Source organism: Dendroctonus ponderosae, unplaced genomic scaffold (genome assembly GCF_020466585.1).
Source record: "Dendroctonus ponderosae isolate FM_Combo_2020 unplaced genomic scaffold, Dpon_F_20191213v2 Dpon_F_20191213_5, whole genome shotgun sequence".
In the NCBI taxonomy this organism is placed as follows: Eukaryota; Metazoa; Arthropoda; class Insecta; order Coleoptera; family Curculionidae; genus Dendroctonus; species Dendroctonus ponderosae.
This window is the reverse complement of record NW_026018715.1, coordinates 7,403,878-7,418,080: the sequence shown is the minus strand read 5'-3', so window position 1 is coordinate 7,418,080 and position 14,203 is coordinate 7,403,878. Positions and strand designations below refer to the sequence as shown.

Below are 14,203 nucleotides of genomic sequence, written 5' to 3'. Positions count from 1 at the left end.
AGCATTTTCTTGCAAAACACTGCCACTTATGGGAACGTTTTCTTGTCTTTTTTGAGTAAACCACTTAATAAGTCCCTTGTTAACCTTTTCATGTGCAGATAATTTTAACTTCCTACATCTAACATTTGTTTTGTCATGCGCTGATAAAATGTTTTCTCTGTTTTTCCATATTGTTGCAACAGTAGACTTCCCAAGTGCTAATTCCTTACAAATGCCACTCTGCTTTACTCCACTTTTAAATTTGTTAATAATCTCGTACTTTTCATTTAGTGAAAAAGCTTTGCGTTTTTGTTTTTCCATTCTAAAATGATTTACATACATAACGCGGCAAAAAACAACAAGTCACTGCCTGTCACTAATATAAACAACTCCGCACGATTGGTGTTGCTGAGCGTGGAAGTTCGTTATAAACGGAAAGTGAATATACAACTAACCTAAAAAGTGATCGTTATATCCGGAAGTTCCTTATAACCAGTAAAATAATGCGTTGGTCTTTATGGACGACGTTTCAATTAAAGGAAAAAAGTTTGTTTTAACCGAAAGTTCACTATAACCAGGTTCATTATAAGCGGACTTTACTGTATTTGCAAAAAGACGTGTTTGACCCTTGGCCTTAGTAATCTACAACAATCATAAGTAGGTCTCGAGACAAGTTTTAGGATGTTAAAATAAACTTAACTATAATGTTTGTTTAAATAAACTTTACAGCTTGTTAACTAGAATTCCGAGATTGTTACCCTATTTTGACAAATATGTCTGGACTATAATTTATTGACTGTTTTAAACATGTGGTAAAACCCAGAGTTTGTACTCATATAGCCATAGTTACCAAACTGATACACTACAATTATAAACATAAATCGTTCACAATGTCAGATCTAGCAGCAAACGGGATCTTTTTCAACGAAATTGACAAAATATGTATCTTAGAGCCTGAAAACTACAAGCAAACCAGCGATCTGAAGGAGGAGTGTTTTATATACGTAGAAAGCAAGTGTATATAACTAGCCGTAAAATTGAGGATTGTAAAGTAATCGATTTTAGAAATTGACGAGTTTCAAAAAATTGCAGACAGGTTTATTTCAATGGTGGAAGCCTTGAGCAACAAAATTGAGAAACAGAAAATCAAAGCGATTGGCGCTCGAAACTTGTTGCAAGGGATGGAGAAACAAAAAGAGCACAATCAGCAACAGTTGCATGTAAGTGAACTGTGTAGAGTTGAAATCTGTAGTTGACCAATTTGATGATGCAGGCACTAATAAACGAAACATCCATGGAACTGGAACGGCTGAAAATCCAACTAAACTCCCTGCAAAAAACTGAAATTGAGCAAAATGAAATAATAACACAACTGACACGTTATTAGAAACCTACTAAACAATTTATTTACGGGTGTGTACAACAAATAATACAATGGTTAAGCCACTCGTATTTAGAAAGTTATTCTGTACAACTAACCTATTTCTGGAAACAGCCGTAAAACTTAAAATGATGTTTATTCTAATGGTAAATTGGTAGACTGTGACTGTAATGAACAAAATCTATTGTTTGTAGTGGGACACGATAAAAGGCATTCACCATGATTACAGAATGATCTTCAAAACTCGACAGATGTATAACAAAATATCGCATCTCTTAAACAAGCACCTGGCATATTAAATTATCTAAATAAATATCAAACTGTGTCCTACAAACATAAAAATTTTACATTAATTTATGAAACAATCAACTCAAAAATAAAATTATAGACAGTAATCCAGCGTATTATTGAGACAACTAAGTAAAACATTACATTATTGACAAAAATATTTAGGTGGTCAAATAAGTAATTCGAAAATTAAAAAATATATAATATACGAATTTTTATTGAACGTGAACTCTCAGTAGGGAAATAATGAACTAAACTCCAATACAACTGACAAACGAATTAGCATAAAAAGTTGCCCATACAATTTGTCCAAATGATCTCCTCTAGTTGACCCTAGAACCAAACATGTTTCGTACAAAAAATATATGTTTCCTTTAAAACAAGGCGACTCTAAATCTATGATTGGGCACGTTAACTCTCTTCAGTCTTTACCCGTTTTGACTCGTTTTCTTCGGGTTGCGGGCTGATTGCTCGTTTATTCAAGTTGGGCTTGAATTTTACAATTATCGCAGTCATGTTGTCGCACCCGGTACCGTCCCCCATTGTATTCGGGGCCAAACAATGATCAAACATCTGCAATGCAAACGGTTAAATTGATGCTTTTAATTTTGATCTAAACAATGGGGTCGCTGCACATTTTTTTTTAAATAAAATTGATTATTGACGAACAAATAAGGGCCCTACGATTTTTTTTCACATTCTGTCTACTCATAACAAATCTATCAGCAGTCAAAGTTTAAAATTACAGAAAGCGTGCCGAAACGAAGAGTTTTGGCTAATCTAATGTGACGTCACGAAGCAGAATTCTGCTCCACCACATTCATGGCTTATACATATTTCCATGCTCTAATGTGAATATTGTGTGTTGGTTTGCTTGTTTCTCAATTATTGAAATTAAAATGGCTTATAAGTACTGTATGGTGCCAGAGTGTATAAGTACCACTACGTCTGCAGGAAAAACATTTGTAAAAGTGCAATTGAACGAAAAGAAACTGAAATTGTGGTTGAAAGCAGCGCGGTGAAACTGCATCGATCTTTCTGCAAAAAGTAACATTTATGCCTGTGAGGATCATTTCGATGTAAGTTCACATAAAAGCAATAATATTTATAGGGTTCTTAACCCTGTGTGTTCGTTAGATTTAGGTTTCATTATGTGCAATTTTCGTTTATTTTATTTCACAGCTTGAATAAAAACGAAATTTTTATGGAGTGGAAAATGATGGGAGTTTAGAAAAGAATTAAAAAAGCTGTTCCACATAAATTTGCGTGCCAAGATGACAGAAAACGAAGTAGTGACGCTCCTGTACCAGCCGTAGTTTTGAAATGTAATTGACCTAACATTATAAGTGAAGCTTTATTTATAATTAAGCTACTTAGAGAGACCACAAAATTGGGTTTTGTAAATATTTATCTAGTTCTTCAAAAAATTCGAATTCACAAAACTTTTGCTTTGCTGAACTCGAACGCAAGTACGAGTAGAATTTTTGCAAAATTCCTTACATTAATTAGCGAGATGTTAAAGAGTTTAATAGCCTGTATGACACCTAACAAAGTTAAAAAACGTCTAAAAATCCAATGCCTTTTCGTGCACATTATAGTAAAGTTTACGCCATAATCGATTGTTTAGAAATTGGAATTCAGAAACCGGAAGATCCAGTCAAACAAGCTCTTCATGGTCAGATTACAAGAAAGCTAATACCATAAAGTATCGATATCGTCAAACCCAGATGGCATAATAAATTATATTTAATATGCCTTAAATGTTAATGTATTAAAAACGCTTAGCTTGCTCCTACGCAATATGCAAGTGTACATTCTGCTGGTTATGGGCATATATCTAGCGTAGGATTTGTGCGACTCTACGTCAAAGCCAGTAAAACAACGTTCTCGCGTGGTGTCATTTTACAAGCAAATCTGGTAACTTTTTGTTTCCTTTTTTTGATAATTTTTTTTTTTTAGAAATTTGCTTTAGGCATTCTTCTAAACAACCTTCACGCTATAGTTGGGAGAAGTTTCAATCAAAAATTTTTTTTGTGCAACGACCCTATTATACCAACTCACCTCTTCACAAATACTCGATATTTTCACTGAACTGTCCTTTAATCTCTCCTTGACAAAGTCTACAACTTGCTGGCTGGACATAAAGTTCCAAATGCCGTCGCAGGCCAGCACCATAAATTCGTCTTCTGCTGGGTTTATTGTCAGCTTCTTAACGTCTGGTAAAGCTGAAGCGGAAAATTTAGCCACCTTTTTTCTATTTTACAAGCCGATATATGTACCTGTGATCATTTGTTCCTTATCGCTGAGTGATGCGTTTTGTTTATAGGCATGATCACCAAGAGCCCTGCTCAAATTGAGCCCACCATTCACTCGCCCATCGCCAGTTACCTTGCCTCCTGCCTTCATAATTCTTTGCCTCTCTGGAGCATCTTCCGGTTTGTGATCGAACGACATTTCAACAGCATTGCCTGGGAATTAATTATTCGAAATTGTTATCCGATTATTTAAAAAAACCAATGCGATTTGGGTGCATAAAAAATATGTGAAACATGAACTTACCGTTTCTGCAGACAATGCATCTAGAATCTCCAGCATTTGCAACATAGAGCTCACGTTCTTTTAGAATTGCCACTACTGCTGTACAACCACTGTCTGAACCCGGCTCCTCTTTCATATTCCTGGCGAATTCCAAGTCTTGCTATATATCGAAGATTCATTTAAATTAGTAATTAAATTTTGCTTTCCGATTGTGATAAAATTCACCTCATCATCATCCAATTCGTCATCGTCCTCCTCCTCTTCGGCTTCTTCCTCATCATCTGCATCACTGCTCTCCTCTTCCGATCCTCCTTCAACGGAAACATTCACGCCTTCTTCGTCTGAGCTGTTTTCTAAAATGAAAGACATATTTTTCTTAAACTTACAGTAATCGCTATTTATACCTGATACGAATGTTGAATCGTCTTCTGTGTCTTCATCACTGGCATCAAAATCCAACAGTTTTTTGTAAAGCTGAACACCGTTTATTTTACGGGGCGAGCTTCTAACAGGGGTTTTTACCTTTTTTTTCATTGGGGACTTACCTGCAAAAGTATACGTTTTTCATAATTTTTATACAAATTCTGGACGAAAGAGCACCGACCTTTATCTGTTGCACATACTGGTGCTGGAGGGCTCTGGTCCTCCAGATTGTGTTTTTCCCCAGTGACATCACCATTTTGCACAATTTTTTTATTTTTATCATCTTCTAGTTCGGTTTCCTTTACCTCTGAACCAGGAGAGGTAATCACTATGTTCGGAATGGATCCATTTGTTGGTGTTTTTGTATCTTCGTTTGCTTTTGCTGCAATTACATTAAATGTCAGCGACTATTCATTTATAAGCACGACTGCCTGCTAAACAATATAGATCCACATCAAGAATCCTTCAGATGCTGGCAGCTCTAGGTCCGATATAAATAATTTAAATAAGGCATTTTCGACTCATTTTCATTGCAAGTAAAATTGTGTATTTCATAAAGTTTTTCTTTTTAATTTTCTCTCTGCAGGTAAGTTACTGCTTAACAATTTAATTTTTGGATCACTTGTTAGGGTAAGTTATAAAAAATGCAGGATGATATGGAAATGTCGGCAAGTGAAGCCAGTTGCCGTTTAGGTGGATTTACCTAAAAGTTCAAGGTTCAAAAATAGCAAATGAATCACCGAGTTAAGTTGTTTATGACAAACTAGACAATTGCCTCCATGATCACTAATCCAAAATATGATGAATTTGGTTAACTCTAAGCTGTGAAAATTGAATGAACATTGGCTAAATTGTTTTACACACCCTCTATATCAAAAAGTCGCTCTTTTTGGCCACAAAACAAAAAACACCCCTACAAATTTATCGGTTTGTCGGAACACCCCCAATTGAAAACATAAGATTTAGTCAACTAACTTACCAGACTTTCCTTCACCTTCCCCATTAACTTCTGGTGTTTCTGAGCTGTCTTTATTGGCGCTGCATGATGCAGAGCCACTACTGCCTGCTTCTTGTAAGTTTGGTGGTGGGATATCGCTACTCTCGCTCGAGCTACTAGTACGAGCTATCTGGAGGGCAATAAATTGGTAGATTTAAAGAACTAAATGTCCAGACCACTTACTGCAGTGAGCATAGGAGATTTATTCAATTCAGATCCTTTTTTCATATGTTTTAAGAGTGGGTTGACGAGGCTTGTGTATTTTTCAATAACTTGTTCTATGGGCATGGCGGCTTCTTCATATAAGTCATTGACATTCTCTTGTTCTTCAGCTTCTTCTGCTTCCGTGTCGCCAGCAAATTCCTTAAGGAAAATACCATTATTTCCAAAATACTTTTGACAAATGTATACCTACTTTTAAAACATCCACTACTGCTTTCGTCGTCATTGTGGCATCGAAACCCAAGAACCCTTGGATGAGAGCCTGTTCGATATCTCCATTTTTATAAGCCTCGGTGTTTTTGATGTAAGCAGGTAAATGAGTGGAGCAGTATTGGGCCACTTCTTGGCCCCCATGACCGTCGTAGACGGCGAATAATGTACTATTCTCATCATAGTCGAGGATAGAATTATGTGCGTCCTGAAACAGTCAAATAATATTGTTGAGTGTTGGAGCAGCTGCATGTTTCGGGTTTATTGTTTGGCATTTCAGAAAATAAAACATCTGCGTTTAAAGACGTAAGTGACTGGGTTAAAGAAAGTGTTTTTGGAGAAGCGAAATCGGAACTGAAGATAACATGTGGAACATTGATATTGCATTTATGTTGTCTAGACTTTATATTGCCCTGTTGTACTTAGTATGATTACTTGTCCAGTTAATTGTACTCTGAAATTTATATTAATATTCAAACCATGCACACTGTTGTCTTTTAGGGTAACTTTAAACACTAAATGCCGTGGAAACACATGGGTTGGATCCAGTCGGAAAATGTGATATTTTGGCAACTTTTCGAACGTCGTTTTGAGTTGTTTAGGAGCAAAAAACTGTATCTACGAAAAACGATTAAAATCGGCGTCATTCTTACCTCTTGCTTTACTCGCCAACCTTGCATAGAACTTGCACCATAAACGAGTTTATCGTTGGCGCCGTCGCTGGAGACTTTTTCAACTACAGGCTCTGATAAATACGAACCCATGATTAAATTTTTGATGAAAATTTTCGGATCACTATATGTGCACTAGAGAAAATTAAAGAAAAACCGGTACAAATCTGACTTATGTGCTCATCGTTCGGGGCGATATCCAAAAATGCACGCCCGAATGACAGGTGACATATTTGGCATACTTCAAATGTTTACCCGTTCCTTTTTGGCGCTTGAAACGGATCGCACTTTATTTACTTTTATATTTTATAAATAAATATGCATTTTCTTTTATCAATAGTGTAATTAATCAAAAACTCTCAATAATTTTAAGTAAAAGAAACTAACGAGCAGTTAAAATTATTTTAATATTAATTGAGAGTATTCATTAGTATAGCTTCAGTAAACGTGTCTATAGGGTGGTCAATCTACTCCATAGATAAAGACGAGATCTACTCGCCTCAATCTTCACAGTCAGCTGTTCTACTACCATCTAACTTTTGTTTATTTATGCAGCTTATAACCTGCAATTTTATGTACAATTCACTAAGTTAATTGTGAGTGTTTCATTGAAACATTAAAAATTCGACATGTCGTCAAAGTGGCTTCGTCGAATAGCGGCATATGCACGAGGTAATTGCAATGTCAGCACTGAAAAAGGCCAAAAAATCCCATGTGCCGGTATTGTAGGTAAGATTTTCGCATTCTTTTACTTACAATCCCATTCTACACTGTCCGGATTAGTTATAGGAGACGAAATACTCAAAGGCGAAGTGTTCGATACAAATTCTACATTTCTTGCAAAGGAATTGCATAGATTGGGCCTGAAGTTGAAAAAGGTTTGCTTCCAGCCCGCAACTACTAAAATACATTCAAATTATGCAATTTGCAGATTTCTGTAGTCTCTGACGACGTACAGGAAATCGGAGACGAAATTAGACTATTTTCCAAAACATTTGACTATGTTTTAACTACAGGGGGAATAGGGCCCACTCATGATGATGTTACTTACGAAGGTATTTCTTAGCATCTAAACGCCACAGCTCGTTTAGGCTTTCAATTCCAATTGAATTTTAGGCGTAGCGCTTGCCTTTAATGAGCCCCTTGTTCTACACCCAGAGTTGAAAGATATCTGCTGTGAATTTTACAGAACTACAGACCCTTTATCTGCCGGTATGAAGCTGGCTTATGTGAGCAATTTTAAAACGCTATTCAACAACGGTAAATTTTTGATAGAAACTTTCAGATTCCGCGCTCGTCAAGGCTTCACTATAAAACCGTTTCCGGGGCAAATTTATCTTACCCAAATGTGTCTGTAAAAAACGTCTACATGTTCCCCGGAATACCAGAACTGCTAAAGAAAACAGTGTCAGAAGTCGGTCCATTATTGTTTAGATCGAACAAACGGTTCTTTACTCGAGCATTCTACTGTAACGTAGCAGAATATCGAATTATTACAGAACTGCAACAAGTTGTAGATGAATTTCCAAGCGTTCAGTTTGGATGTTACCCTAAATTGCATCACAGGTTAGTAGGAATATGATCAGGCAACAATATTGGGTGATAAGTTATCTCAACCGATATTTTGAGCGGACGTGAAAACGTTCAAAGGTCAGTTAATATATTGCCGTTATTGTCGAGCTTTTTTGAAAATTCCTATCCTTTACTTTCAATATCTATTAGTCATTTATTCATTGATTACAAATAAACTGAACTCCAAATACTTAAATGACTTTAGCGTTACTGCGGCGCAAGTTAACTTGGCCACTAAACTAAATGCTAATTATCGCAGTGTTCCATATACGCATGGGTCCGCAAGCCCTTACTTATGCACCTCCGGGGTCTTAAAAATGAATTCAAATTTTTGTATGTTCAATCAATAGAAATTTATTTTCGTGCCAAAAATATGATACAAGCATCCACAAAAAATCATGACTATTCCAAAGAGAGAAAGATATGTAGGTAGTATCCTCTATATGCAAGTGGAAAACCAAGATCAAATATAAAACAATTACTTAGAAAAAGCAAAAAATAGAACTAATTTTTTAAGACTGTGGCTGGATAAGTAGGACCTTGCGGATCCATGCCCTATATGGACTTTCTTTCTTAAAAATACGTGAAGAATCCCCTGAAAAATTTCGGACATTTATTAAAAACATACTGTATATTCGAAGCAGTGCAATTTTGATCATTTGCCTTACAATGCTTCTTCAGTATTTACCAGGTGAAAATAACAGTGGAATCCTGCTGTGAAGATTCAACTTCAAAGGCCTACGAGAGGTTGAAGGAGTTAATCCCTGCACATTATATTGTGGATGTAGAAGACTGAAACATACAAGATAGTTTACTCTTTTATTTCCACTGCAGTCTTCCATGCCACCCAGTCCATTTCCTGATGTATCAGGTGCGTTTCTCAGTTTCTCAGCTTTGTTTATTAAATAACTTGATCAACCAATAGTTTAACCTCACCATACCCCAGATTTCCTAAAATATTTTTGGCAAAATTATTAAACAGGGTTTTATGCGCGCAATTGCAACAAAGTGGGTACCAGATTTTCTGGAAAAGTTGACATTATTATACCCAGTACCGGATTTGAATATATATATTTTTTATTTTTTTGCTATTATTTCAAGCGTAAGGGATGTTGATTTGTTATATTCCATGATAAATAATGCGGAAAATACCCAGCCAGGTTTTAGCGGTTTTTGGTGATTCGAAAAATGGCACGCCTCACTCGATCTTGTGATTCCTGAAAGGTGACAAAAAGGGGATATTTTCGTCGTTTTTCACACATAGAATTTGTTGTTCTAAAATATTCATTGTTACTAAAATAAGTGCTTGCGACAACATCCACATTTTCAGTTTACTTATATTTATATGGACCTGTGTGGAATCGTTGGGATACGGCACTGGATAAATGGCAAAAGGTGTTTCTTTACGCCCAAAGCAATGTTGTACCCGAAGGGCTGAATACAACTATAATTGGAAAGTTATAGCAAATCCTTCGAGCTAAACCACAGCACTGGTTTAATCATAAAACCTGAATAGTCGCTTAGTTTAGAGTGTTTTCTGGCATCTAAATCAGTGTCCGAACGGTTCGGCAAAACAGGCATATATTTTGGGTTTTTTAAGCACCAAAAACGTTTCTTTACGTCCAAACAGTGCCGGGCCTCTTGTGTGCAGCACAAAAGCATTACACTGACAAAAGAATGGAAAAGTCCGATTTTTTGCACTTGAAACGCGCTTTTATTGACCTGAAGTTGGATAACCGGGTTTTTACCCAATTTTTATTTGTAACAAAAGCAAATTTAGAGCTTGTATTCGAATTTTTAATGTTTTTCCTTAAGATCCAGACTCTTTTCAAAAAACTTAAAATCAAAGGTTTTATGAATTATTTAAGCTAGAATTGATGCTTCTAAAAGAACCAGAACCAGAACCAGTGGTGCAATTATTTAATGTGGACACTTTGGCGACTCTCGATCTTAAAATACCCCTTATCTAAGAAACGGTTGAAAATATTGTGAAAACTTTGCTAGCTCTCGAAGTTAAAATACCACGTTCTAAGAAATAGTTGTATACATCCCTTTAGCTCTTAGGACCTTTTCGATAGCTCGTCTCGATATCTTTTACTACCAAAGTTTTTTCAAAAATTCTCAATCTTTCAATAAATACAAGCAAAAATGTGAAATTTGTTTTAAAAAAATCATTAGAAGAATGGGCTTTTCGTATTCGTAATAGGCTTTACGTATCCCAAATGGAAACCACGCGTCTACTAGTTTTAGAAGCTGAAGAAAGATGGTCTAACTGAACTTTGTGCTGAATAAATTGTGGCACGATGGCCCCATTATTTGTCATAGATTATGAAGAATCAGCCTTTTTACTCTTAACGAAGAAATAAGTTACAAATTACTAAAAAATATATTTTAATGTCGGTTATTTACTTTGAGTTTTACCAAAAAAATCAAGCGCGTCCTTTTTTTTAAACTGCTGCTGTTTTAAATTAGCGTGTTTTTGAAGTAGTTTATTGAGGAAAACGGGTGGTTCAAAGAAATAAACTACAACTCATTTACATAATTTATTATCGATAAATATTACATATTCTACTTATTGATATATATTGAGCATCCAGTAATATACAAGAAACAGTCCGAGCGTTCAAGCAGCAGAAATAGCTACAATAATTACTTAAATGCTAGGATTTGATAAATAATTGACTGCCAATTATTATCAAAGGGTTTCTACCGGTCAAACAACTCGGACGTGTGTCAGGATACGCAACACTGATGATGGTCGTTTCAAGGGGATCTAGTTTTTGGCTAGATCCCCGAAAATCCCAAGTTTAAAACAATAAATGTACTACTATCCCGTGAATTATATTATTTGATCCGCCTACGACACTCGAAAAGGTTCTAAATATAAATTTACAAAAGTGTAAAAATTTACTCAGTCGAGTCATAATGTATATTTATTGAGTATAGTCAAGATGACTGCGATCACCCGAATTAAAATCGATTGTTTTACGAAATATCGTGCTTATTTTAGAGGGGAAGATGCATTTTGGAAGAAACCTACCCTTGATTGAAACCCATTGTGCGTGTTTAATAGGAAAACGACGAGGCACCGATTGTCCCTTTAAAATGTTTGATTTGAAGCAATCAAGATAGTAGAAAGAGTTCTGCTACTACTTACAACTAAGTCTATTTAAACTGTACAATTATATACAAAGCATCCCAATTTCAATGTACATGATACAGTTTTAACTGGGCTGCCCTGTATTAAGTACAACTGACCAAACGAAGAGGGTAAATTTCTCAAGATTCAACGACAATTCCCCGAAATTTTCCTGTGGTCACAAAAGATGCCCGCCTAGCCTTTCAAGGTAATCAGTTAACTAATTGACTAGAAAACCATCTCTTGCACAGGCGATGTTATTATTATTTTTTTTTATGTAGAAGGCACACTATACCTAATCGTCCCATTTTTTTTGGCACCCCAGAATGCGTCATATAGTGCTGGACTATATTCGTCAATTAATATAAATCGTCTTTTTATCACTTTGCACCGTTGTGCAGTTTATGTCACTAATTTACACGGTTTCAGTTTAAGCTTCTCATCTTCTCCTTCGCAGGGCTGCGGCCGCGATCATCTGTCGAAGCATTGGTTCTGGACTACAAGGTTTTGGATCGCATTTCATTTGTCCATCTCCACCGCATCTGGAAATAAGATCAGTTTATGTGTTAAACTAAGTCTCAAAGCATTCGTTTATTTATTTAAGCCCTTCATTATTAGTTTCCTTGTTTCCCAATAAGCCCATTTTAATATTAAAACGGACAAAATTTCAAAGATTACGACAACCTAAAAACAGGGATAATTAGAATTTGCCCAATTCACTTAATTCTTTGACTGTTTCTTGGTGGAGTAAGAAATATTGATTCTTTATTTTCTTTCACAAATAATGAGGAAAGCGCTGGACCAGCTTTTCGAAACAACCAACAGGGCGTCAAACGGTACCGTTTTACTTGAATCCAAACCATAATCAACTTTTGGAATTGGGTCTTATTGAGAAAATTTGAATTTTTAAATCATTGCTTTATATTAAAAATTAACAAAATGACAGCATATTGTATAATTATAATTACAATAATCAGTTTTATATTTCTGTTTCTTTTGAAAATAAGTCATAGATTAAAAAAGGCAATGTGCACCAAAAAACGCAGTATCTAAAGGATTGATTGGCTACATTTTGGTTTCAAGTAAAACGGTGGTGCTTGAAAAACTGTGAAAAAACGTGCATCGATGTTTTCTCCATTATTTGTCATGAAAATTGAAGAATCAACATTTTTTTCCCTCGAGGTAGTTAGCCAAAAATTATGCTTCAAATTACAAAAATATATATTGAAATCGATGAATTAGTATAAAAGTTAGGAGACTGAAATTTTCCAAAAAATCAGGTGCGCCACTTTTTTTTTGGAATTGCGTAGTGCCCAACCAGCACAATGACGTCAAATACGTCACATTGTACTCAGATTTATACATGTGACATTTTCGTTCATAAGCGCCGTCAATAATACGTGATTGTAGGTAGGCCTGGGTAACACTGTGTTGAGTTGCGCTTTTTTAGTTGTTGCCGCTCTCTGAGTTAACGAGTTATAACTCATCGGTTAATGAGTGACTAATTTATTAAAGCTTTATGAGAGCCGAGACTGAAACTTTCGTCTGTTTTAAGCCGATATTTGTCCAGCAATTTTTCTTCTAATTACAACTAACACGCTGTAACTTCCACGCGCTTTTCATGTGGAAACGAGTCTCACTCGTTCTCAGTTCGATATTGTCATACATTTGAATATTTGAGGAGCGCAATGAAAAACATAACCACAAAAAAAACGTAATATGAAGGAGGTTTTGCTATAAAATAATAATTAGGAGAATTTATATTAATTTTTGCTGTTCGAATGACATTTTATTGTTGTATAATATTAGGTATTTTTTTTAAATATTCCTTTTCCGTATCAATTTTACTGAAAATATTTCACGGTCGTTTTGCAAGGTCCTATAATTATAACTATTAATTAACATTTTCTGGCTCATGCCAGAAAAGCTAATGAACTCAAACATTTAAAATATATTTTTGTGATCAAACTTTATTAAGGTCTGAATAAATATCTTCTATTATTTATTATCATACGTATTGTGAAATGAAAATTCATTATTCGACCACATAAAGAAACATTGATTTGTTTTTTTATGTAGTTATTAATTATTTAAATTATGTTTCCCGGTATGCAATAAACATGTACTTCCCTAAACTTTGATATTGTTTTCTTTCGTTTAATACTCTGCATTTTAACCGATGATGATACAGCTTTGAATACCCTTTTTAAGACCAGACTAGAAACGAGAAGTACTATTTTCAATACTTGTCCATGAACGTGTTTTTACTGTGCTACATTGCCGTGATAATCACGTCTGTATGGCGCGACCTAATTGGTGACTTCGACGTACAATTGATGCTGGATGTGTAAATTAGCAGAATTAAACCGTGTGAAACTGTTCTGGCTACTTACGTGCAATGAAGGCAGGGTCCGCTAGTCGATCTGATCACATCCCCTACTTTGTAAGCTTTTCCGGATATCTGGCAGCCGGTCTTCGAGGCTCTTCCTTTGTAAGCGTGCGACAAAAAGTGCGGTGGCAAGGTGGTGGTGGTGGTTGTGGTGCTGGTGGTTACGTTAACAGCAGTGGCCATCGAAACCGGGCATTCATAACGAGGACAGCAGAATCCGCGAATGGGCTCTTCATGGCAGCGCGGTATCGGAGGTGGACAGCTTTGCTGAAGACAGATAATGTCGCTTCTAAAGCAAAAGCAGAAATCGCAAGGATCGTCCCTGGGTATCTGTTGAGCCGATACATAGACCTTTCCGCCGTATCTGAAACAAACAATTAATTATCGGATGGGT

At 35.8% G+C, this 14,203-nt stretch overlaps 4 protein-coding genes and 1 long non-coding RNA gene across 7 annotated transcripts in view; 2 read left to right on the top strand and 3 right to left on the bottom strand.

The window, feature by feature from the left end:
• The first annotated feature begins 664 nt into the window (after positions 1-664).
• Positions 665-1,755, top strand: LOC109539569 (intraflagellar transport protein 20 homolog). Its single transcript, XM_019907398.2, has 3 exons — positions 665-990; positions 1,045-1,199; positions 1,253-1,755. Exons 1-3 carry the CDS (start codon positions 870-872, stop codon positions 1,364-1,366), a joined length of 390 nt encoding a protein of 129 aa, XP_019762957.1. The 5' UTR covers positions 665-869; the 3' UTR covers positions 1,367-1,755.
• Positions 1,360-6,943, bottom strand: LOC109539566 (probable protein phosphatase 2C 21). 2 transcript variants are annotated; one of them, XM_019907390.2, is made up of 11 exons: positions 6,692-6,943; positions 6,022-6,246; positions 5,790-5,969; positions 5,589-5,736; positions 4,791-4,991; positions 4,591-4,731; positions 4,412-4,539; positions 4,208-4,346; positions 3,928-4,116; positions 3,710-3,873; positions 1,360-2,221 (listed from the first exon to the last, which is right to left on the bottom strand). In XM_019907390.2, the coding sequence occupies exons 1-11, from the start codon at positions 6,800-6,802 to the stop codon at positions 2,060-2,062; spliced, it is 1,788 nt and encodes a 595-aa protein (XP_019762949.1). In that variant the 5' UTR covers positions 6,803-6,943; the 3' UTR covers positions 1,360-2,059. The 2 variants fall into 2 exon arrangements, with proteins under 2 accessions (XP_019762949.1, XP_019762951.1); XM_019907392.2 differs by lacking the exon at positions 4,591-4,731.
• A 286-nt stretch (positions 6,944-7,229) lies between these two features.
• LOC125504434 lies at positions 7,230-7,543 on the bottom strand. The gene is made up of 2 exons (XR_007281487.1): positions 7,466-7,543; positions 7,230-7,399 (listed from the first exon to the last, which is right to left on the bottom strand). It is a non-coding gene; the product is annotated as an uncharacterized LOC125504434 (long non-coding RNA).
• Positions 7,339-13,555, top strand: LOC109539592 (FAD synthase). Of its 2 annotated transcripts, none has more exons than XM_019907432.2 (6): positions 7,339-7,438; positions 7,493-7,587; positions 7,641-7,764; positions 7,826-7,938; positions 7,995-8,275; positions 8,963-13,555. In XM_019907432.2, the coding sequence occupies exons 1-6, from the start codon at positions 7,339-7,341 to the stop codon at positions 9,075-9,077; spliced, it is 828 nt and encodes a 275-aa protein (XP_019762991.2). In that variant the 3' UTR covers positions 9,078-13,555. The 2 variants fall into 2 exon arrangements, 1 of the variants encoding a protein (XP_019762991.2); XR_007281485.1 differs by having other exon boundaries at positions 7,348-7,438; positions 7,985-8,275.
• The window catches only part of LOC109539520 (titin), a 52,015-nt gene continuing 48,623 nt past the window's right edge, over positions 10,812-14,203 (bottom strand). Inside the window, exons 8-9 of the mRNA XM_019907301.2 lie at positions 13,814-14,173; positions 10,812-11,962 (exon numbers count right to left, since the gene is read on the bottom strand). Coding sequence (XP_019762860.2) covers positions 11,860-11,962; positions 13,814-14,173 — 463 coding nt within the window. The 3' untranslated portion in view covers positions 10,812-11,859. The remainder of the gene's footprint in view (positions 11,963-13,813; positions 14,174-14,203) is intronic.

What these genes read in the sequence shown, in the direction of transcription:
- LOC109539569 (XM_019907398.2), top strand. Translation starts at nt 870, where the DNA reads ATGTCAGATCTAGCAGCAAACGGGATCTTTTTCAACGAAATTGACAAA. An exon ending in GTGTTTTATATACGTAGAAA is followed by an intron (nt 991 to 1,044) that starts GCAAGTGTATAT and finishes AATCGATTTTAG; the next exon opens with AAATTGACGAGTTTCAAAAA. An exon ending in ACAATCAGCAACAGTTGCAT is followed by an intron (nt 1,200 to 1,252) that starts GTAAGTGAACTG and finishes TTGATGATGCAG; the next exon opens with GCACTAATAAACGAAACATC.
- LOC109539566 (XM_019907390.2), bottom strand. Translation starts at nt 6,802, where the DNA reads ATGGGTTCGTATTTATCAGAGCCTGTAGTTGAAAAAGTCTCCAGCGAC. An exon ending in ACGAATTGGATGATGATGAG is followed by an intron (nt 4,347 to 4,411) that starts GTGAATTTTATC and finishes TTCGATATATAG; the next exon opens with CAAGACTTGGAATTCGCCAG. An exon ending in ATGCATTGTCTGCAGAAACG is followed by an intron (nt 4,117 to 4,207) that starts GTAAGTTCATGT and finishes ATTAATTCCCAG; the next exon opens with GCAATGCTGTTGAAATGTCG.
- LOC109539592 (XM_019907432.2), top strand. Translation starts at nt 7,339, where the DNA reads ATGTCGTCAAAGTGGCTTCGTCGAATAGCGGCATATGCACGAGGTAAT. An exon ending in TGGGCCTGAAGTTGAAAAAG is followed by an intron (nt 7,588 to 7,640) that starts GTTTGCTTCCAG and finishes TGCAATTTGCAG; the next exon opens with ATTTCTGTAGTCTCTGACGA. An exon ending in CCGGTATGAAGCTGGCTTAT is followed by an intron (nt 7,939 to 7,994) that starts GTGAGCAATTTT and finishes AGAAACTTTCAG; the next exon opens with ATTCCGCGCTCGTCAAGGCT.